Source organism: Canis aureus, chromosome 33 (assembly GCF_053574225.1).
Source record: "Canis aureus isolate CA01 chromosome 33, VMU_Caureus_v.1.0, whole genome shotgun sequence".
Lineage (NCBI taxonomy): Eukaryota > Metazoa > Chordata > Mammalia > Carnivora > Canidae > Canis > Canis aureus.
The window spans coordinates 17,033,472-17,055,779 of NC_135643.1; the positions used below are offsets into that span (position 1 = coordinate 17,033,472).

Sequence of the window (22,308 nt, forward strand, 5' to 3'; positions counted from 1 at the left end):
TGAGTTGTTAAAACCATACTTTTTATTTGTACAGCTTTGCCTGAGTCTGTCCCTGATCTCATAGAAGGTAGTCACCCATCTACTGCTCCCATATTTTTGTAGTTGCATGTGACATATATAGAACTTTTAGTACAAGAAAAATATTGATTATAGGTAACCTTATCTCAGAGTCATATATGTATCCTCAGAACCTAGTACAATGCCTGGCTCATAATAGGTGCTCAGTAGATACTTGTTAAATAATAAACCCCAAAGTTCAGTTAATTACATATCATGTTTGCTGAACTACTTTTTTTTTATTTTTTTTATTATTTTTTTTTAACCATGGAAGCTAGTACTGATGAGAACCTTATCTTCTTTTTCTTCATCTCCAGGATGACAAGGAAATTGACCTGGAGCACCTCCATAGACGTGTAAATAGCTTGTGCACAGATGACGACAGCCCCCATAAACAGTTTTCCACCTCGTCAATTGACTTGACCCCTCTGGACATTGACACTTTGCCAACACGACAAGCACTGGAGCAAATCAGTGATTTCAGGAACACTCATATTACCACAACAACCTTTATCCCAGAGCAGATCCAGACTCTTAGCCGCACACTATCCGCTAAAGCTGCCTCTGGCTTCGCTTTTGGCAACGTGCCTGAGCACCGAACTGGCCCTTTTAGGCACAGGGCACCTAATGGGGGCTTTTTCAGGAGTCCTATAAAAACAATGTCATCTATTCCTTATCAACCAACTCCTACCCTGGGGCTCAATCTGGGTAATGATCCAGACCGAGGCACCTCCATATGAGCATCAAACAAAATTTCTTCACTGTTTCTTTTGTAGGACTCCCTTTGCAAGGAGCAACTGTAATATTGTGGGACTAACATGGATGTAACATTTAAAAAAAATCAGGATTATTAGTAACAACTATAGTTCTTTCTCTCCACCTTCTCCCTCTTCTCTCTCTTCTATTTCTTTCTATTTTTCCCTCTCTTTCTGTACATTTCTCTCCACTTTTTTTCATTACTCGACTTGTTCCCCCAGAATATAGTATACTAGGATCCTATTAGTCTGCTTTCATATACTGTACTTCAAGTATAGGAAATGTGCACTGAGTATACTAAAAGTATATGCAGGATTAATTTTACATAAAGGCCTCTTACGTAACATGTCTCTATTTTTAAAAATATAATTGCAATAACTTCAGTCTTTTTACATTCTTCTGCTGCATCCATACAATGCTCCACTGCTGTCGAGTGTCCTTTAACTGTGGACCAAAGGCAACCCCTGCAGTGTTTATAAAATAATTTAAAGACCATTCAGGCCACATATGAGAATGCAATTTTGTAGGATTACAAAAAAGCCATTAATATGCCAGTCAAGACTACAGTTAAAACTACTCTTGCACTGCAACAGTGCATATGACCTTTATGTGATTGTACAGTATTAAAAGTTTTTTCCTATGTACAGTAAACTTTATCATATGGCAAAAGCCTCTGTTGTGTTAAATAAATTAGTATCTCATATATATATACATATATATGCACCTATATAATGTGTATATATATTAAAGGGCGGCCATTGCTATTGCAATTCATTTAATAAAGCTTTAGTTTAAAAAAATCTATTGTATACAGAAACTATGTATAGCGCAGGGGATCTTTTCAGTTAGAAAAGGCAGGTTGCTTTAATGTTCTTCTGACTCGCATTATTTGCCAACAGAGAATATTTTATACATTTGTTATTAAAACATCCAGGGCGATATTAATATTTGTTCCCAGATGTAACTCATTTGAATAGGTTTTGCATTTGTTCTTCAGCAGTGTATAAAGCTAACCTTGATAATTTTACTTTTAATTAATTATCTAAATGGAAAACGCTATTAGCTGGACCACGTCCAGCACATAGAGCTCTATAAGAGTTTAAACGTAGATCATTGAAGGTTAATAAATTCTCTTCCAAAGCAGAAAGCCAATCAATACAACTGTAGTTGGGGAGAGGTGGGAGCCCTTAAGAAATATTGATGTGGCCTTAATTACTGTCCTACATTATCCTGAAGAAGAAAATATAATGACCATACTGGGCTCTTGACTTAACCCCCCTTTTTATTCAGTTCTATTTGGAGGAGTTATGTATTTTTTACATTAGTGCCAAGTGTGTAGAAGGATGACAGCAAAAACAGTGCCTCTTTGTGCACAACCCTTTTAAAATAGCATTCTTACCTGTTAGAAATATAGAATGAACTCTGTTTGTAATCTTTAAATTAAAATGTGGTAGGTAGGAAGCAAGAACTTATCCTGTGTTTTTACGCAGCCATACACTTATTTTAATCTAATTCATTCCGTAGCTAGGATTGGTCTAGGAATCAACCTGTGTGATTTGCTTTAGGAGAAATTAAAAGGTATATTCTTAAGGTATATTATATTTTGATGCTAATTCTGTTCTGGGGAGCATCTTGTACTGTCACTGTTTTTGTACTAAATCTTCAAATATTGTCTACTGTGTAAGGCAGAAAAATTTCTTATCATGCAAAAACCATTTTGTTTCCAGGGTAACAAGTACCTAAGTGCATGCACAACTTGTTTTCCCTTGTAACATTCATGATCTCATTCACAACTCTGATTTTAAAACAAAAAAAATTCTTTACAAGCTATATAGGGACATACCAGATGTTGCAGTGATTTTAGCTATCAACAAACTGTTAACCATGTACAATATTTAAAATAGGCCTATTTTGATGTATTGCCTATTATACAAATACACAAAACACTTTTTGGAGGCCTCAGTTATGAGTGGCAGAGCTTTCTGTGTATAATTTGTCTAAATAATTTGTCTAATAAAAATGTTTTCTAAACTTGCTCTCATACCATTGAAGTCTTAACTATAAAATTCGAAAATGCTTACTCTCTCACAGATCAAACTGAATTTTTCTAAAAATTTATCTTGAGTTAATTAAAGAATAAAACACGTTAAGTTTTACTAGCAGAATTATGCCAAAATGAGTGGCTCTTTAAAAATAATACTGTGTGTGTCCTAACCCAACGAAAGACTGCCTTTCTGCTATTTGAGACAATTGGAACCAACAATATATTTGTTTTTCTTCACATATATTTGTGATGCCTCTGTGAGCACTTTTTTGAGAGAGAGTTATCCTGATTCTTGTAAACAATGCAACCATTATAATAATAGCAGGACGATGGTTTGTTACATCAAAGAAAGAAAGGAAAAAGGAAATAAAGAAACAAAAGAAAGGGGAATTAGGGGAATTAAACTTAGAATTTATGAATTAATAATTGTTTTGCTATTAGGGAAATATTCATCATGTTAAATCTATTAATTGGAAAAGTAATTGACTTCAAGGTTATTTCTAATGTGTTATTTTCCTCATTTGAACAACAATATTTTTGTCTAGCACTTAACTCACTCAGTGAATATATATCTGAAAACATATTTAATTAGATTAAAATCTTTGCTGCTCTAAAATTCTATTAAAAGTGATTTTTCTTTAAATGTTGCAACTATGAGGAACTGTACAGATCTAGACTCTCTACAGTTTTGCAAGTAAGAGAATATAAGATGCTGAGAAGCTGTGACTTGCCCAAATGTTTGACAATCTAAGACTTAGGACTGGGTCTTTATAATTATTATGATTTTTTAAAAGATTTTATTTATTTATTCATGAGGGACACAGAACGAGAGGCAGAGACACAGGCAGAGGGAGAAGCAGGCTCCTCGCAGAGAGCCCAATGCAGGACTCAATCGCAGGACCCCAGGATCAGGCTCTGAGCCGAAGGCAGACGCTCAACCGCTGAGCCACCCAGGCATCCCTATAATTATTATGATTTAACTCGACCACACTTCAGTCATACCCGCTGGTCCTCATGGGTTGTAAATGCAGAGATGGCTCAGGGACAGTGCCTCCACCTAGTCCTCTCCCCAAGCCTCGGCTGCAAATCTCCCTTCTGTCTGTGGTCAAGTAGAGCACCTGAATCACCTGCTCCTTTCATGGGAAAGTGAACACCCCAGACTCAGGCCAGATCCTGGGCTTTCCAGGGCTACTTCCCTTAGCCCACTGTTGACCTGATTCACACCACTTATACCCACCTTGCCATTTCAAAACCAGACAGATAGCTTATATCCATGTAATTTTCTTATGCTCAGTTGTTGAGTTTTTTCCTTTGGTGAATCATTAAGAAAACTGGTTGTCACTTCCAACCACATCAGAACTTATCCACAGGTTTTGGTTCAATCATATATTAAAAAAATTGTAAGACTTCCTGTCTTCCCTCATACATATCAAGCTACACCCAGGCAATCTGTTGTTTTCATAATTATGTTATTTTTCATCTCCTTTAATTTGGGATTGGTTGTCAACTGAATAAATACTTTAAAAAATAGTCTTTGCTGAATGGTACTTTGCTTCATCAATTAAAAAAGAAGAAAAAAAAGGATGAGAAGATCCACTTATTCTACATAATACCTTCCAGCCACACAATTGGATAACAAATTATTAATATTTTATAATCAGAAATTTGGAGTGGAGAAACACATTCTGGATTATGACTATAGTAAATAAGGCAGAGCTAAGAACTTTTGTAATGGCAAACATTGCTTATATATACATTTCATTATAACTGATAAAATACAATGGTCTCACTAAAAATTAACTTCCTTCAAGAATGTTTTTATTTCTAAAAACAAATTCTATTTCCAACCTTTGTGATCAGATATTAATAAATGGCTAACAAATATGGCCATAGTTATCATTTCAACAAGGAAGTAGCATATAAGCTCCCTTGGGTGGAAACTACTTACCTAGCATTGAGAAATCAAGAAATCGTGTTTCTTACATTTGATAGATTTAGTTCTATTATTTATTTATTATTTTATTCTATTAGTGTCTGCTCAAAATCTCTTATGTGAAAGCCACTGTGCTAAGCAATTGCACATGGTGCAGATGAATATATATGTTTAAAAATGGGTCTGGATATGTTATAATGCCCAGCTCTTTCCTTGTCCCACATCAACATGCAACATACAAAGCCCATCTCACAGATTTGAGATCGGCTTCCTCCATCCTGCCTCCATCCTGAGGAGGCAGGATGAGTCACTCTCAGCCAGTGCAGTCCTCGTTGGCTTTGGCCATTCCAACCAACTGGCGCAATCCATCCTGGTAGTTCTCATGGGCTCATAGAATCTATCTGCTTTGATTCAGATCACTTCCACAAAGAAGATGTGGAGGTTTCCCAAGATGCCAAACCATGAGGCCAACTTTTCAGAAATGTGAAAATTACCGTAAACTACAGACAAACTATTAACTAACTGCTCCTCCTATCAATACCTGATTACCAGTCAGAGACTGACTCCTACCCTCAGATGTCCATGATATCTTGGATATCTCAGATGTCCAAGATGATACACACCACAGTAACTCATTTTCTATCCCTGCAGGTCTAATCACTTGTGATAGACTCCTCAGTGTTTAAATTTGGTCCAAAGGGATTACACAGTGAATCCTATTTAGGCTACTTTTCAACTTTTTTTTTTATAAACTTTTACTTATATTGCAATTAAGATTCCCTAGCCACCTTTCCTGTCATATAAGACACAGGATACAATGTGACTTTTGAGCCTGATGAATATGTAGTAGGGTTTTATATGATGCCCAACCAGGACAACAGCCTCCAACCCACACACACTTCCAGAAGAGTAGAAACTTCATGGTTTTGCTCCATTTGTAGAGCATCCACAGAGGCACAGAACAATTATACCACATAATGACTCACCTTACCATGAGGTAGAAACAGACTAAGGGAGAGGTCACTTGTTTTCTTGCCTTAATTGTCCAAATTTCCCTTGATTCAATCGTCCTCATTTGTTTCGTTTCTATTTAATCTTAGTAGCAAAGCAAAAATTGTTCAATTTTTTTTTCTTTTTTCTTTTTTTTTTTTAAAGATTTTATTTATTTATTCGTGAGAGACATACAGAGAGAGAGAGAGAGGCAGAGACACAGGCAGAGGGAGAAGCAGGCTCCATGCAAGGAGCCCGATGCGGGACTCGATCCCAGGACTGCAGGACCACACCCCGGGCTGCAGGCGGCGCTAAACCGCTGCGCCACCGGGTCTGCCCAAATTGTTCAAATTTTAGAAATTTTTTTCGTTATCTAAAAGCTCTTCCTTGACTTGTTATCACATACAATTTAGGACCAAGTGTCACCTTTTAACTAATTTTGCACATTTCCTAGAATTTCTTCATAGTGGAGGAAACAAAATAGTTGTGCTATTTGGACACATTATTACCTGTCTTTTGCTGTAGGCATGGCTGTCTAGCCTTTGTGAGGAATGAGGGCCTCGTTTCCCTTTGAAGAAACCCTATAGGTTCCCACCTCAAAATTGGCAGCATATTTCAAAAGTCTCATGCTATCTGCAATGACACAGAAAATTCACACAATTTTCAGGATGACATTAATTCTCATTAATTAAAAACTAATTAAGCTTTCATAACAGCTGCTTTAGAAGGAGAAACATATGTCACAAAATCAAAAATGATACAACATCAGAACTAGAGTTGAATGAGAAGCAGTGCTTTTAATAAATATTTTGCCTGCCAAAAGATTTGAAATGTGAGAAAGCACACTTGAATTTTAAAAAATGTTATATCTAATTTTTAAGTTGGTGCTACTAAACATTTTTAGGAATTAAGTAGCCTACATCTATGGCTATTTTTAATTTTTTTTAATATTTATTTATTTATGATAGTCACACAGAGAGAGAGAGAGAGAGAGAGAGAGGCAGAGACATAGGCAGAGGGAGAAGCAGGCTCCATGCACCGGGAGCCCGACATGGGATTCGATCCCGGGTCTCCAGGATCGCGCCCTGGGCCAAAGGCAGGTGCTAAACCACTGTGCCACCCAGGGATCCCTATTTTTAATTTTTAACAATTGGACATCACTACTAAAAAACAAATTACAACTTGTTTATTCACTACACAAAAGATTCATGATGGGGGCCTTTGAGAATTAGTTTCTCTGATGCGTAACAAATAAGATTCAATTTGCAAAAATTTAAATTACCCAAATTTTTCAGGTACAGTCAATTCCTGGAGTGAGGGATACCTCTATATACCTCACACTTAAAATTTAATATTTAATTCTCTCCAAAATTACATTAAAATTAACTTTCAAATTAATGCTAGACCTCTATTAATATCTGTTTATAGAAGTTAGCTATAAGATACATTTTTAAAAATACAAATACACTAAAATTAAGTTGAAATCAGAAGCATCACATATCAAGTTCATTTCATTTGATTTTATTATACTAGAAAGAGTTACTGAATTCCTAATATGTTCAAGTACTTCCATAAGCATTGTTAAGGAGAGCTTTGGACATGAGTTCCTAGATTATAGCCATGTCATATATCTAATTGACATAATTGACATTAGATATCAAATACAGAACTCTCATTCACATATAATCTTTTTTAATGAATATAGTACTTCTTACAGTACTTAGTGTGCTTACTTGCAAATGAGCATATTAAAAATACAAATAAAAAATAAGCAATGTAGCAAGATATAAATGTAATAGAGACTTGCAGCCTCACTTCTGCAAAGAGATTATTAAGAATAGAACAATGACACAAGATCAATCAGTCCATTGACTAAGACTTTGTGAGCACCTACTATGAGCATGGCACCCTAGGACAGAGATTTCCTACCTGGCACACCAAGGCACACTCCTGAGCAAATGGTGGTCCCAGGGTGCTGAGGTATTGACTCCCTCATGTCTCAGGGTGGTGAAGTGAGCTCCTAGTCTGGAATGCTGTCCATGAGCAGTTCTATTCATTTATACCGGGTCTTTCCTCAGAAAGCTCCCAAAGTTGGAGAAACAAAATAGAAACATTTGAAAAGTTAAATACTAATTCATAGTTTAAATAACCTTAGAAGATAAGAATATAAATTATATCATGATGCAGAATGTATTCCATTGTCAAGTTAGTTGATGGAGAAAATATTCTATGAGTAGAGAAGAAGAAGGTTGCCTGGCATTGAATGGTTTCCCAGAATAAGGGGAAATTTAGCCTAATCACAGAGAATATGGAAAGGTCAGAGGAATGCAAAAGGGTTTCCAAGGGAAGGGTACAGTGCAACCAAAGGCACAAGGGTTGGGAAAGAATGGTCACAGGAGCAGTAGCCCATAATGTCTGGAATATGGGTTTCATGTCAGGAAGTAGCAGATAGTAAAGCTCAGGTGAGACCGAGTAAAGCCTGTAGGCTGGGCTCAAGAGATTGCACTATATCCAGTTCATTCATTCATGTATTCAACATATGTTCACCGAGGTCTTGCTATGTACACAACTATTCTAGATGCTGGGGATACACAGTAAATGAGACTTCCTGCCCTCATGGAGTTTACAGTCCATTGAAGGCGACAGACAGCGAATGGGATGAATAAGTGAGGCATGTAATCTATTAGCTGATAAGTGCTGTAGAGAAAAACAGAAAGGAGGAGTGGGAAGGCTAGAGTAAGAGAAGGCATTTGCTATTTTAAATAAGCCACCCATGAGTGGCCTTACTGATGAGTTGACATTTGACTAAAGTCTTAAAAAGAAGGAAGGAGTTTGCCATGTTGCTTGAGGAAAGAACATTCCAGGCTTTGAAAACAGCTAGTACCAGGGCTGTGAGATGGGAGTGTGCTGGGCATTTTGAAGAACAGCAGGAAGATCCATGTGGCTGGATCAGAATGAGGGGTGAGAGAGAGAGAGCTGGGGAAGGCCCAACTTCTAAGGCTTTATACGATGCTGTAAGACACCAGAAACCATTGGGGTGGTTTGAGCAAAGGGAAATGACTGTTACTACGTCCAGCAGATTGATTATAAAGCCAGATGTAAATCAAACTTGGGATCTGAAGTGCTGCACTCTCCCACCCTCCCTTGGACCTAAAAATTTGCCACCATTTTGAGTGTTATGGAAGAGTGGCAGGAGTGCCAGTTGCTGGCCATGCCTTCATTTTAAATGCCTCAAAACATCAGTGAGAGATAGAAGCTGGGCTGGTGTTCGCAGAGGCTCACAAACATGGAATGCATGGAGACCTCCACCATGAGCAAGGGGGAGCCACTGAAGATTATTACGGAAGGGAAAACACGCCCTTAAAAGGGTGGTTTAAACAAATCAAGCTGGTAGTAATTCATAGAATGGAATGGAAAAGAGGCCAATTAAAAGGCTTGTACAATACTTTAGGCATGATCTGAACTTCTGTGGTAGCCCAAAAAAGGAAGAAAAAAAAAAAATACAGGCACAGCAGATACATTTTGAAGGGAAAATAAAGAGAACCTGAAAATTAACTGGCTCTAGACTGTAAAAGAGAAAAAAGAAACCAAATAGGATTGATTTTTCAATTTCAGATGCTAGAAAGGCAGAATAACCTTCCCAAAAAGTGCTAAAGTCAGAAATTTTTTTTGCTTTCTTCTTCTTTTTTCATAAACTGGGGGGTTAAGGAGAAGAAATCACAGAATTGAGAATTACTTATTTTCCTTTATTAGAAGTCTAAGCGAGGAATTCTTAATAGAGCGGGGAAGGGATTATCTAAAGTCCATGACTTAAAACTGTGCTCCCCAGATTCCAAAGGGGGTTTTTTCAGGCTGTGGGAGGTTGCTGCTTGGCGGCGGTGACGCTCATTGGGAGCAGCTCCCCTTCTCATCTCTTTGTATATATCTCACTTCCAGTTCCGGTTTCCCTCACCCTCTGGGTAACACGTTCAGACAGAGGACCACAACCTCGACTCCGAAGTGTTCTGAGGCAGTCCATCAGAGCAGTTAACAATTTTAATTGCCTATTTGAGTATTCTTCCTTCCTTATTCTTTGTATTGTGTGGATAGTTGCCTTCTATTAGCTCTTTGAAAGTCTACAGAACAAGCCTTATCCCAGTTTCTCACGTGAAGTTTATCACATTTCCTACACAGTGACTACTCAGAATTGACCAAACCATCCTGTGATACGGTGATGGTGACTCAGATCATATAACTGGGCTTGAAATACACTCAATATCTCCAATGTCCTTAAAGGAGAGAATGAGCGAAAGCAGAGTCCCCTTGCAGTAGGCTTACTAAAACGACCATGGAGCAGACATACTGAATAAAAAGACCAAAAAAAGTTTTATTTTTCTTTTTTAAAATATTTTATTTATTAATTTATTCATGAGAGACACAGAGAGAGGCAGAGACATAGGCAGAGATAGAAGCAGGCTCCCTGCAGGGAGCCTGATGTGGAACTCGATCCCAGGACCCTGGGATCACAACTTGAGCCAAAGGCAGATGCTCAATCACTGAGATACGGAGGTGCCCCTCAAAAAATATTTTAAATGTGGACTTATCTTATAAAAGGAACAAACTAAAATTAGCCCAGTCATTAAAAACACCTGCTATGTGAAAGTCAGTATACTTGGAGCTATAAGTCAAATCAAAAACCTGTGGAACTAATGTATTTGGTTCCTATAATTGCTGTGTGCTTTTAGTTCTGAGTCTATGTCAACTTGAGAGTTCAGAAAGCATTTGCTAACACATCTAAAAGTACTATAAGAGAATCAAAATGTAGGTCTGAAATACTAATTGTCACCAATCTTATCTTCTGAGAGTTTAAGAGGTTAGATCTCACAAAGCAGGCCATCAAAAAGACTACTTAGATTTTGTTCTGGATGTTGCCCATCAGTTTTAACCGTCTCTCAACACTGAGGTCATGATAATGGTTCACTTTTAGAAGGTCAAAGATGATTTCCCAATTCTAAGGAAAAAAAGGTCATATATCAAATACAAAACAAGAAATAGGTAGCATGTACCTTTATGAAATTAGAATAACTTTGATAAAAACCTACTTTTTAAGTTGCTTGAGACCATAATCCCTTGCAATTTACTGTTGCCCCAGATTCTCACTTTGAAAGTATAAGCCATGAGTCACATACTCACATAGAAACAATTCATCTTTCTTTTCCTATAAAAGAGATAGCACCCAAATGTGTACATGTCTTATATTGAATATCTACACAATATGAGAACTGCAAGGTAGTTTGCAGAGTCACATGTCTATGAATTGCACTTCATAAAATATATGGCACATATCCTCAGCTAGAATTATTTCAAATGTAGGGACTTAAACCCATTCTCATCTGAAGATGTAAGTTGCCAATTTCTGCTTCAACTCTTGTTTTTTACAAGCCAATATTTATGTTCTCTTAAATATAACAACCATGCAGAGGAAGGGCATTCTGACAATATGCCGGGCACAGTGCTAGGTGCCATCTACATGTTCCACTTGATTCCCATAATATCTCTGTAAAAAATCAGTTTAAAAACAAAACCAAATTTAAGTCTCTAGAAAGTTAAGTCGTTTGGCCAAGGTCACACAAATAGTAAGTGACCAAAACGGAGTTCAAACCCACATCTCTCTCACTCAGAAACTCATGCCCTTTCCACCACAACAGGATGCTCCTGACATCAAAGAGAAATGGAAGGTAAAAGGCCCTTTTCTAGTTCTGAACTGCTGCAAGAGCCTTTGCACGCAATGGGAATCCATAAAAATCAGTTTGTACTCACTAGATGACTATATTTTTTTGATATAAAAACTACAAGTGGTCAATGAAATATTCATAAAAGATGAATATAAATGATGCATGCATCATAGTCGCTTAGAAAAACATAAACAGATTCTAATACTGCACCAGATTAGCATCTGCAGCAGACACTGCTCAAAGACCGCAAACCAGCTGGTCCTCCTGTGTTCTTTTTCTCTGCCAATGAAGTCAGTGACCTTGCTGTCTTCCTCACTTCTTTCTTAGCAGCCCTCTCATGGAAACATTCGAGAAACAAAGCCCTACTGAGTCACTTCACATAGTGCTCTACCTGCCCCCCTTTCTTCCAGCCTTACCGCTAGTAGACAAGTTTAAACACATCTCAGCTTCTGTGGGAAAACATTACAGGCTTCACTCTTTTCCAGCACACATCCTTCCTTAAAATCTTACTAGGTGATCTTACTAAATTACTTCTCAAGTCAGGTCACTCTATGATTTCATTTTCTTCGTGGTATTTTTATGGTCCACCAATCAATGGCCAAGCACCTTAGCTAAGACTCTTCCCTGGAAGGAAGTACTAAGGCAACCTTCACAGAGAGCAATATTTGAGCCAAGGAGGTAGGACTTTGACAATTATAAACATGAATGTGGACTGCAAAAGCTATGTGCAAAGAGGAAATGCGAAAATATAATGGACACATTTTGGGCCAGGCTTGAAAGAGAAGGTCCTATAGAAACAGAAGATAAGGTGGAAGAACCAGTTGCTTGATGCATTCAGCAATTGCATTTTGAGAGTCCATATAAATATATACACATGTCAAGATGCTAGGCATTGCAAACATTTAACATGCAAGAACTCAAAACTATTATGGAAGAGACATGTCCTGTATATGCATAATTTCAGCATAAACCAAAGCATGATGTGTTCCATAAAAGTGATACAACATATTATAGGAATTGAACAGAGAGATGGTACTCTTCCAGGTAACCTTATATTGAAATACAGTGATTTTAAATGATATATGATAAGTACTTTAAAAAGTCCATAGTGTTTTGAGAATTCAGAGAAAGATAAGACCTTTCCTCACTGGGTGATAAAGTGTCTTTGTAGAAAAGACAGTGTAGGAACTAGATTTAACAAGCAGTATAATTTCCAAAGACATAAAATAGGGGAAAAAACATTTTTAGGCAAAGGGAAAGATATGGTCCAACTCACAGAAGAGGAAAGCAGAGAGCACATTTGAGAAAAATCAAATAATTTGGTTGCAACATATGGCCCATGAAGAGCAGTAAGAACATAAGATGACAAAACTATAAAAATCAAATCCAACCACCTACCTAATGTTTGAATGCCGTCCCTTTTATAGTCTATTCCATTTTGGAACAGCTGTGAATATTAGTAATATGATAGTGTTTACAGTCTACTGGGAAAGGCAGACAATTTAACAGGCAATGACAATAAATTGTGATAAGTGCTATAGTAATGGAAATGCAAAGTGATTTGCAACCTAGAGCGGGGATAGGAAAAGCTCCCTAGCCAGGATTCCAAGCTATAGACCTGAGGTATAATTATCAGCCAGGCCAAAGAAATAGGGCTGAGAGTTGGTGCACATGCAGCATATGCAAAGACCTGAAGCCAGAGGGCAAGATTTGTTTTAGGAATTGAGAGAAGGAAGTCACACCAAGTCAGAACTTGGAACAGAGAATATAATGAAGAAGTAAAAAAGCAGTCCTCAAAATGCTCCATAAACCACGTTAAAGAATTTACATTTTTAAGGAATAAAGTTCCAGGCATCACTAGGTACCCACTGAAGAGTTTAGAGTGAAGTAGTGACCTGCCTATATTCTTATTTTAAAGAATCATTCTAGCTGACCTAGGAGAAAGCTTTGGAATAGGACAAGACCTGAGAAAGGTAGACCGGTTAGGAAGCTTGTGTGGCAATCTGAGTCCTAGTCTCTGATATTAGCAGCAGAGGAAGAAGGGGGTGAGAAGTTTCTAGGGACAGTTTTGGCGGGAATGGGGTCTGGGTCTGGGTTTGGGTTTGGAGTCTTTTGTGAAGTTTTTAGTGTAAGTGAAATCATGAGAGGTAATAAAATCATCCAAGGAATGAGGGATCCATTTAGCAGATATAAGATCTGAGTCCAGAACCCTGAGAAAGATCAACACTTGATCAAAGGACAGAAAAGTACTCCAACTAAAAGAGAATGAGGAAGAAACCTTGAGGAGCAAGTAGTCTCAGAAGTCAAGGGAAGACTATTTCAATAGAGAGGGGTCAGTATTGTCAAGTGCACTTCCAGAATAAAAGTGCCCATTACAATCAGCCACGTGAAGGTCTTCCAGATCTTGGCAAGAACAGCGTGGAAGAGAATGATGGAGACTGAAGCCAGACTGTAGTTGATGGAAGAATAAGTAGGAAGGGCTTATATACTATTCTCCCAAGGAACGGGGTGGTGAAAAAGAGGAGAAAAAAGGACAGAATGGGATTCAGGAAGGGTATCTGTTTCCAAGCCAGGAGAGACTTGAGCATAGTTAAATGCAACAGGAAGGAACTGGTAGTGAGGTCCATGTTGAGAGTACAGCACCAAATGGAGTATTCAAAATGTGATATGGAATGAGACCCAGGACACGATTTGTTTTCAAAAGGAGAAAGGGTACATATTTTATTGTAACTGCATGGAAGGGCAAAAGGATAAGCGTGAATGCAAGTAAATTTCTATGTTCAATAGCAGGATGTTCAGTAAGAGCTCTGTTGGATTCTGCTTTCCATAAAATGGAGAAAGTAAAGCACTGGTGAGTATCTAGCATCAGAGACTTTCAAAGAATAAAGAATGAACTAGTGGCCTAGAGCAACACAGTTGAACTGGTGCACAGCTCTGAGGGCTCTGCTGAGGGTGGAGGCCATGACCTCACCATGCCCTGATCTGTACAATTGCAATTTTTTTCAACTGTTCTCAGCAGCTTCTGCTCAGTGACAGGAAGACAGAGAGTTGGATTTAACCACAGTTGCAGATGTGACATAAGTATGAATAAATAGTTGAGTGACCGTTCAATGGAGTACTGAAAAAAAAAAGATAATTTTAATGGGGGTGTCTCAGCGATATATGAAGATAGAAGGAGGCTATATTGACTAGGGTATATAATATTACCTGTTGTAAAAATATACCCCCTCTCCCAAAAGGTTCTGTGGCTTAACATAATAGATCATTTTTTCATTCGCATCAAGTTCAAAGGCAAGGAGAGGGTCATCTTCCATGGGGTGTTAGGACCCAGGTTCCTTCTACCCAGTGAGTCACATCCTCGGCTCTGGAGTCCTCCCGTAGTCTTCTGTATCTGGGTGGCAGATGAAGTCGTGGGAGAACATAGAGAATGGTGGGAGTTTTTAAAGTACGAGATGTAGAAGTAGCACTCCTCACTTCCACACACATTCTGTTGTCTTATCACATGGCTGCCTCAAAACACTCTGAGAAGCATCTGACCTGCCAGAGAGGTGCAGAGTCAAGTTAGGAGGCTTTGTAATGATCTAAGCATAAAGAAGTAAATAAGTTAAACAAGCCATAAAGCAGTTGAAATGAAAAGGAAAGCATACTGATTTTCTGAGAAAAAACGCAGAATTTGGGGATTGCTTGGATCAAGGGTGATAAGCAAGGTTCTATCTAAAGCAAAGCATTAAAAGGAACTATGAGGTGGAATTCCAGGGTCAGTGAGGCCTATCCTATTTAAAGTTATGACTCCTTCCCCCAACGTGTCCCATGTCCCTTTACACGGCACAGTTCTTTTTCATAGCACATGTCACCTTACACTATATAATTTACTTTCTTGTGATTGTCTTTCTCCTTCTACCATAATGTAAGCAAATCAGGGACAGGGTTTTTGTTTATTGCTCTTTCCTCAGGACCTAAAACAGGATCTGGCATGCCGATGGTTATTGAGTTATTACTTGTGTAATGATTGAATGTCATGAAATTAACAAGATTTGTTATGGTGAAATCAAGTGAAAATGGAAAATACATGCACATACTTACTAAAGCTGGCTTAGCTGTAGAAAGAGAAGGAATGTTCAAACATCCTAACAAGAGATTTGAGGCTACATATTTGAAGAAACAGTAGACTCAGGGAAATTAGTTTTAAGGTGGAGTGGAAGATGACATTTGGTTTCAAAAATGTCATATAGTTGGGGCCCCTGGGTGACTCAGTTAAGCCTCTGACTTCTGATGTCAGCTCAGGTCATGATCTCAGGATCATGAGATGGAACCCTGTGTTGGGCTCCCACCTGGGCATGGCACCTGTTTAGATTCTCTCTCTCTCTCCTTCTGCCCCACTCCCTCTCTTCCTGCCCCCACAACACTCTCTGTCTCGAAAGAAAGAAAGAAAGAAAGAAAGAAAGAAAGAAAGAAAGAAAGAAAGAAAGAAATAGTGAGGGGCACCTGGGTGGGCTCAGTGGTTAAGCATCTACCTTTGGGTCAGGTGGTGATCCTGGGGTCCTGGGCTCCAGTCCCACATCCGATTTCCCACAAGCAGGCTGCTTCTCCCTTTGTATATGTCTCTCTCTCTTTCTCTCTCTCTCTGTTTCTTGTGAATAAATAAATAAATATCTTTTTAAAAATGTGTATTTTTTTTAAATCGAAGTCTCAGGATAATAAGAGGAAAGCCTCATGATAAGATGGAAGGCTATTCAATGGGCAATGGAAGTTCTGAGCAAAATTTTATCATCTAGGAACATTCAAGGACAATTAATCTAGTGACTTCCTATTGGATATAATAAAAATATCACAACTTAATTCTGTCAAAAAATATTCTTATGAGAAAATATTCACTTCTTATTTAAGTCAAATCAGTATTTTATTTAAAGTGCACCTTATACATAAAGGAAATCTAAAGCTTGTTTTCTCATGATTCCGCTGAAAAGTGATCGGCGCCAGCGCCCTCGTGTGGTGGCTCTAGGTAGAAATAGGTTTACCCCTTGTGTCTGAATTGCACAGCTCCTTGGTCACATGATGGAAGAACATACCTTTTTTATTATTCTGTTTTCTGTATCTTTGGGGAATAGAGAAATAACTTCTTTTCCCTAAAAATCTTTCTCTTCATATTCATCCTACTCCAAAGTAAGAGCTTAAATATGGATGCTGGCCAAAGTCCAAATGAACATACACATGCTAGATAGATGACCTAAAGTTTTTTTTTAATTCAAATTTTCAGTAAATTGCCATAGAAATGATTTTTAATTGCTATTCTAAATTGCTATTCTCAAGGTTTTGATTTTTATCTAAATTAGCTATTCTGTAATTTAATTGGAAGTAAGGAAAATCATTAATGCCATCACCATATGTAAAAATGCTTAGAAATATTGAAGACAATGTCCAAGCTCCACAACAACTAATAATTAGGTTTTTCAAATAAATTAATTGCTAATACTCCAGTTATGACTTCACTTTGTAGACTAGTTAGCCTGATATTCAGCTAATGCTTCCTCCTATCTAATATACCAAAAGGAACTTAGCCAGTGACCTCCAACATGATCTCGGCCAAAATCAATTTTTTTATTTTTATTTTTTTTGTTGTTTTTATTTATTTATGATAGTCACACACACAGAGAGAGAGAGAGAGAGGCAGAGACACAGGCAGAGGGAGAAGCAGGCTCCATGCACCGGGAGCCCGACGTGGGATTCGATCCCGGGTCTCCAGGATCGCGCCCTGGGCCAAAGGCAGGCGCCAAACCGCTGTGCCACCCAGATATCCCCAAAATCAATTTTCTAATTCAGCACCAAAAAAATACACTTTATGATATTTATGGTGTTATGTTTTTTCTTTATAAAACATTGAAATTATAGTAAAATATCCTAGATGGCCCCACTTTTACTTTTTTCTATCTCCATCAGAATAATATGGGACATGTTATACCATATTTGAAAAAAACTCCAATAAGATCAATTGAAGAGTAGTTTTGAAGGCCAATTGTTACATAAGACTTAAATATCCACAGACTCTCTAAAATTGATATAGTATGAGTTTCAGAAGTATCTGAGCCTCTAGAGAATTTTAGAAAATTCTGAACATTTTAATAAATAGAAAAAAATGGAAGGGTTTACCTGTATATAGTTATGAATAAGCAACAGTTTCTCTTAACTACTTTTTAGAACACAGTACAATAAAATGAGCATGAATAATTCAATATAATTATCTAAAATGATTAGTTAGAATCTAAAATGGAAAATAGGTAAAATAAAAAGTCCTCAATTTACAAAAAGTTTATTTCTAAAAGTTTATTTACAAGTCACTTATTTTGAATGCATGGTATATGGTTTCTTGGGATAGGAAGAGATAAACTTAATGGTTGCTTTTTAGATTAGCCTTCAAAAAATGTTGTTTAACCATTAAAACAATTGAAATATTTTTCACTAAATGATTTAAACGCAAATGATTTACACTAGGTTCTTGCATAAAGAAAATACAGTGATATGAGAGAGTATGACATTTTAAATATTTTTAGAATACTGTACACTGAGAAAATAGATTGTTATCATCAAGAACATGGAGTCTGAAAGGACAGCTTTCATATCCATCATTGGTCAGCTCTACTATCCTAGGCAAGGTACTCGATGTCTCTGTGTTTCATTTCCCTCATCCAAAAAATGCAAATAAAAATAGGACACTCCTTCATTTTGCTGAAAAGATTTCATGCCTTAACATTATGTACCAAGTGCTTATGACAGTTCTTCGTTCACAGTAGGCTCAAACAGTGTTATAATGTTATTCTGCACACTTGTGCTTAATAAAATGCAGGAATTAATCAAATATAGATGCTGCAAGAATGCAAAATATGGTAAAAACTAACATTTTTATCTTTCAATCCAATTCTGTAAGATCTTCATTGAAAGAAATGTACAAGTGAAAATATATGCATTCGCCACTCTATTACTTGTCAATTCTGTACAGTGTGAAACTTTGCAGTATAAAGTTTAAAAATGTTAAAGTATCCAAATTTTAGAAGTATAAATTTTATCCCAAAGAAGTAGACTGTTAAATACGCAATAAAATTATTTCCCTATCCCTTCAGGGTCAAAATTGTACTTCTCACATGTTTCATCTTAAATATCTCTGAGCTTTAAGAATGCAAAGAGGCAATAAATTAATAAAAGCAAAAAATGCAAAGAAGCTTCTGCAACATTCTGAAACAATCATACCCAAAGGCAAAGTGAAAATCAATGAGGTAAGCCTGTTCATAGACGCTCTCCAGACGAACATGAAAATTATAGTCTTTAAATGTTAAAAAAAAAAAGTATTTCTATTTTCTGTCCAAAAAAATGAATAGAAAGACTGCTAACATTAAAGAGATTTTTTTTTTAAGAGTTTCTTCTCTAAAAGTGTATTCATTCTTCAAATTAAAATAGAGACAGATAAAGAGATCCGGGCAGTTTCGACCCCATACACATTTGATATTAGCTGAAACAGTGACAAATGCAAGGCTACAGGGCTGAGAGAAATACAAGGGCTAAGAGATTCCCTTGTTTTCCTTTCTCCAATCTTTCAGGGAAGAGAGCACGTTAACTTTTGTCCTCCTCTATTACATAGTGACTCCCTGCTCTCTTTTACAAAGCCAGGGGGTGGCGCTGTGGCACCATTTGTCAAGATTTTAGCTTCAATTCCTCAGGTTTCTATAAGCAGTAGCATTTTGTGAAGAATCAAGCCCTCTTTTGAAAAATAAATTATATTAAACGCACTTTATTCTTCTCTTTAGTGCTAAGCAAGCCCACCATTTAAGTCCTTATGGTTATTTTAATGTTTATTCTCTTTACAAGGATGTTTCTAAAACCTATACATATAGGTGTCTTAATATACTTTCTAAAAGATTGAGAGGTTGTGGCATTTTTTTCTTAGTCCATGGAAATAAAAAGAAAATGATTATGTTTTGTCCATATTGTTTTTATATATCCATAATTTATATATAAGGTCCTATGACACTTCCTAACCCCAACTGGTACCCAAATCTTCAGGAAAAAAAATTTTTTTAAGGCTTTTCCTCAGCAAAGGTAAACTCAGGTTTAATCCTAATCTTCTCTTAACAATTGGTGAGAATGCTTTGTTTCTCTTGAAAGTGATGTGATGAGGTTAATCTGGTGATGCCTCTAATTGTCCTGTCACTCTCTTCCTCTGTGGATCTCATTAAACCACCTTCTTGTAAGTCTGAGTTTCATCTGACTTACACCCCAAAGATGAAAATTGAAAACCGAGTTGGCTGATGCAAAAGTATGAATGAAGCCATGTTCTTCCCCATCCACTTTGCTATCAGCGTTCTTCTCCTTTTACCTTTGGCCCTCCTTGAACAAAAATCATTCTGGGTAACCCTACCATACCCCTTCTACCCCATTTTGAACTCTGAATAAAGTGAATGTCAGAACAACACATAAATGAATGCAACTATCAGAATGCTAGGTCCAAGTAGACATGTCACAGGTGAAAAATAAACCCCAAGAAAAAACCCCAAGACACATCAGGAAAAGGCAACATGCAACTTTAGAGTCTATGTAACAACGGCCTTGTGACCAAGGTACAATCTCAGCATCAGCCACATTATCTTGATGAAAGAGCTGGGGTGGAGAGAAGGATTCAAGAGAGTCGTGATGCCCCAGCAGGAGGTACCCTGTTCCCCTGCCCACTGCCACAGCCACTGCTTCAGGGAGGCCCTTGGAAGCATGGCACTTCAGATTTCACAGATTTTCCCACATCTTTTAGGTAACTTGGGAGGCAGGGTCCGTGCAATTTAGCTACAGTCCTTTGTAATTACTTTTTCTTTTTTTTTTTAAGATTTATTTATTTATTTGTGATAGAGAGAGAGAGAGAGAGGCAGAGACACGGGAGGAGGGAGAAGCAGGCTCCATGCCAGGAGCCTGACACGGGACCCGATCCTGGGACTCCAGGATCGCTCCCTGGGCCAAAGGCAGGCGCTAAACCACTGAGCCACCCAGGGATTCCCTGTAATTACTTTTTCAATGGAAACTATATTCTCTTCCAAAAAAAAAACCTGAGTTGATGTCCAATATGCCAAACAGATTAAAGCAGTACTTTAAATACCTATGTACTCTATAGCTTAAGAATTATGAAATTGACTTATGGAAAAGCAATAAAAGAAGAAAGTGGATGTCCTAGACCAAAGACTGGGCATTCCACTTATTTTGGTGTTTTAATGCGGCCACATACAAAATTACTATAAGAATGTATCTGTACCATAGAATTTGAGGGAAGCCATTCCTAACCTAATTTAATGATGGCTTATGTCTCTATGAGACAAAAAAGATTACACTGGAAAAATTGGATTCTAATAATGAAGATAAAGACATTGATCTATAACATGCTTTAAAAGCCCTTTTTCTGGAACAATGCCCTGACTCCCCCCAGCCCCCACACACACACCAGTTCCATTTTGTTAGGCAACTTCCAATTCTTCCTATGTGTAGAGTTAGTTTCCAATATGGTTCTATGGGAATTACAGCCATCATTGATGGTTGTCAATAACTGAACATGCCTTTTTTTCTCTATTTCAATAGTCCTCGTTCTAATTGTCATCTAAAGTTGTAATATTGAGGTGCACTTAAAACCAAATAGTCCTAGAAATCATCTTCCTGACTTCCACAATGCCACTTAGTCCTTATGTGCACAAGGTGCTTCAGTTGAGAAGAATTTTCTGATGGACGATGGGATGAGGCCAAGTCTCAAAGGTTCAGAAGCTCCTTGGATGAAAGAAATAGGAAAGGAAATGAGAGAAGCACCCTGTCTTCTCATTGTGCCTCCCTCAGCCAATTTTCACGTCTTGGCGCTCTCTTCTAGAGCTTTTAAAATCAAAAGGGGGAAATGAGGTGACAAGAGGGATAATGTCAAGAATCCGGCCTGTTGTCAGGGACCAGTTGTGGGTTATCAATCTAAAGTGAAGTGGAATTCTCTTCGAAAGATAAAGGCTTTCTTATTTTTCCCATCTGTGCGCGCACACCCACACCCACACACACGCACACACACACCCATGATTTACCTGATTGTAGATTTTCTTTGGGGAGACTGTGAATAAGATGGTAGAAAGTAATTTGTTTCCATCATAAATGCTTCTCCAAACTAGAAAGGCAAACTCCTAACAGAAATTCTACCAGGGTGCCTCCAATTCTGAGCATAAATGATAGGTTCCTTTTTAGATGGCAGTGATACGTCTGTGGAGTTTTATTTCCAGGGAGACAGGGCAGGATTTGCTGCTATGCAGACTGAATAATGTTGGAAGCCAACATCATGTCACATTTTGTGTGCACTTTCCAAAGATTAATCCAAGCGTTACAAATGGGACACAGACTGCCATTGTCCCCGGGACACTTTAATAACCCACACCTACAATATTCAACCTGTTGTTTGCATAGGGACAACTTTGCGACACAAAAACCCACCAGAACGACTTGGGGAAAGGAGCCATGGAGAGGCAGAGACCCAGGCGCCACGGCACCTCCACATTTCATCCTTCATGGCAAATGAGTCTGTTTGGAGTTTATTTATGCTTGGGGATGGGGGTCGTGCAGCTTGCTTTCTTCAAAGCACCTCAGCGAGCATGTCTTAAATCTGCTGCGTGCTAACTTGGTTTCTTCCTCGTGTTGCACTTTCAGCAGGCTTTGCCAACTTGCAGATAATTTTTGTTTTGTTTTGCATAATGCAGCTCAAATTAAGTAACATGGCCACATGCCCTCAGGATTTAAATTGTGCCTGGCTAGCTTCTTTTCTTTTT

The 22,308-nt window shown here is 37.8% G+C and overlaps 1 protein-coding gene and 1 long non-coding RNA gene across 4 annotated transcripts in view; one reads left to right on the plus strand and one right to left on the minus strand.

The window, feature by feature from the left end:
* The window catches only part of GRID2 (glutamate ionotropic receptor delta type subunit 2), a 1,464,312-nt gene that overhangs the window by 1,425,023 nt on the left and 16,981 nt on the right, over positions 1-22,308 (plus strand). Inside the window, exon 16 of one of the 3 annotated variants that reach the window (XM_077882883.1) lies at positions 375-2,854. The exons of the other annotated variants lie outside the window; for them this stretch is intronic. Within the exon in view, the coding sequence (XP_077739009.1) occupies positions 375-797 (423 nt within the window). The 3' untranslated portion in view covers positions 798-2,854. Of the gene's footprint in view, positions 1-374; positions 2,855-22,308 lie in introns of those variants that run through there. 3 annotated transcript variants of the gene reach the window in all.
* The window catches only part of LOC144304357 (uncharacterized), a 28,044-nt gene continuing 20,352 nt past the window's right edge, over positions 14,617-22,308 (minus strand). The window contains exons 2-3 of the long non-coding RNA XR_013371257.1: positions 16,009-16,124; positions 14,617-15,031 (exon numbers count right to left, since the gene is read on the minus strand). This is a non-coding gene — a long non-coding RNA (uncharacterized LOC144304357). The remainder of the gene's footprint in view (positions 15,032-16,008; positions 16,125-22,308) is intronic.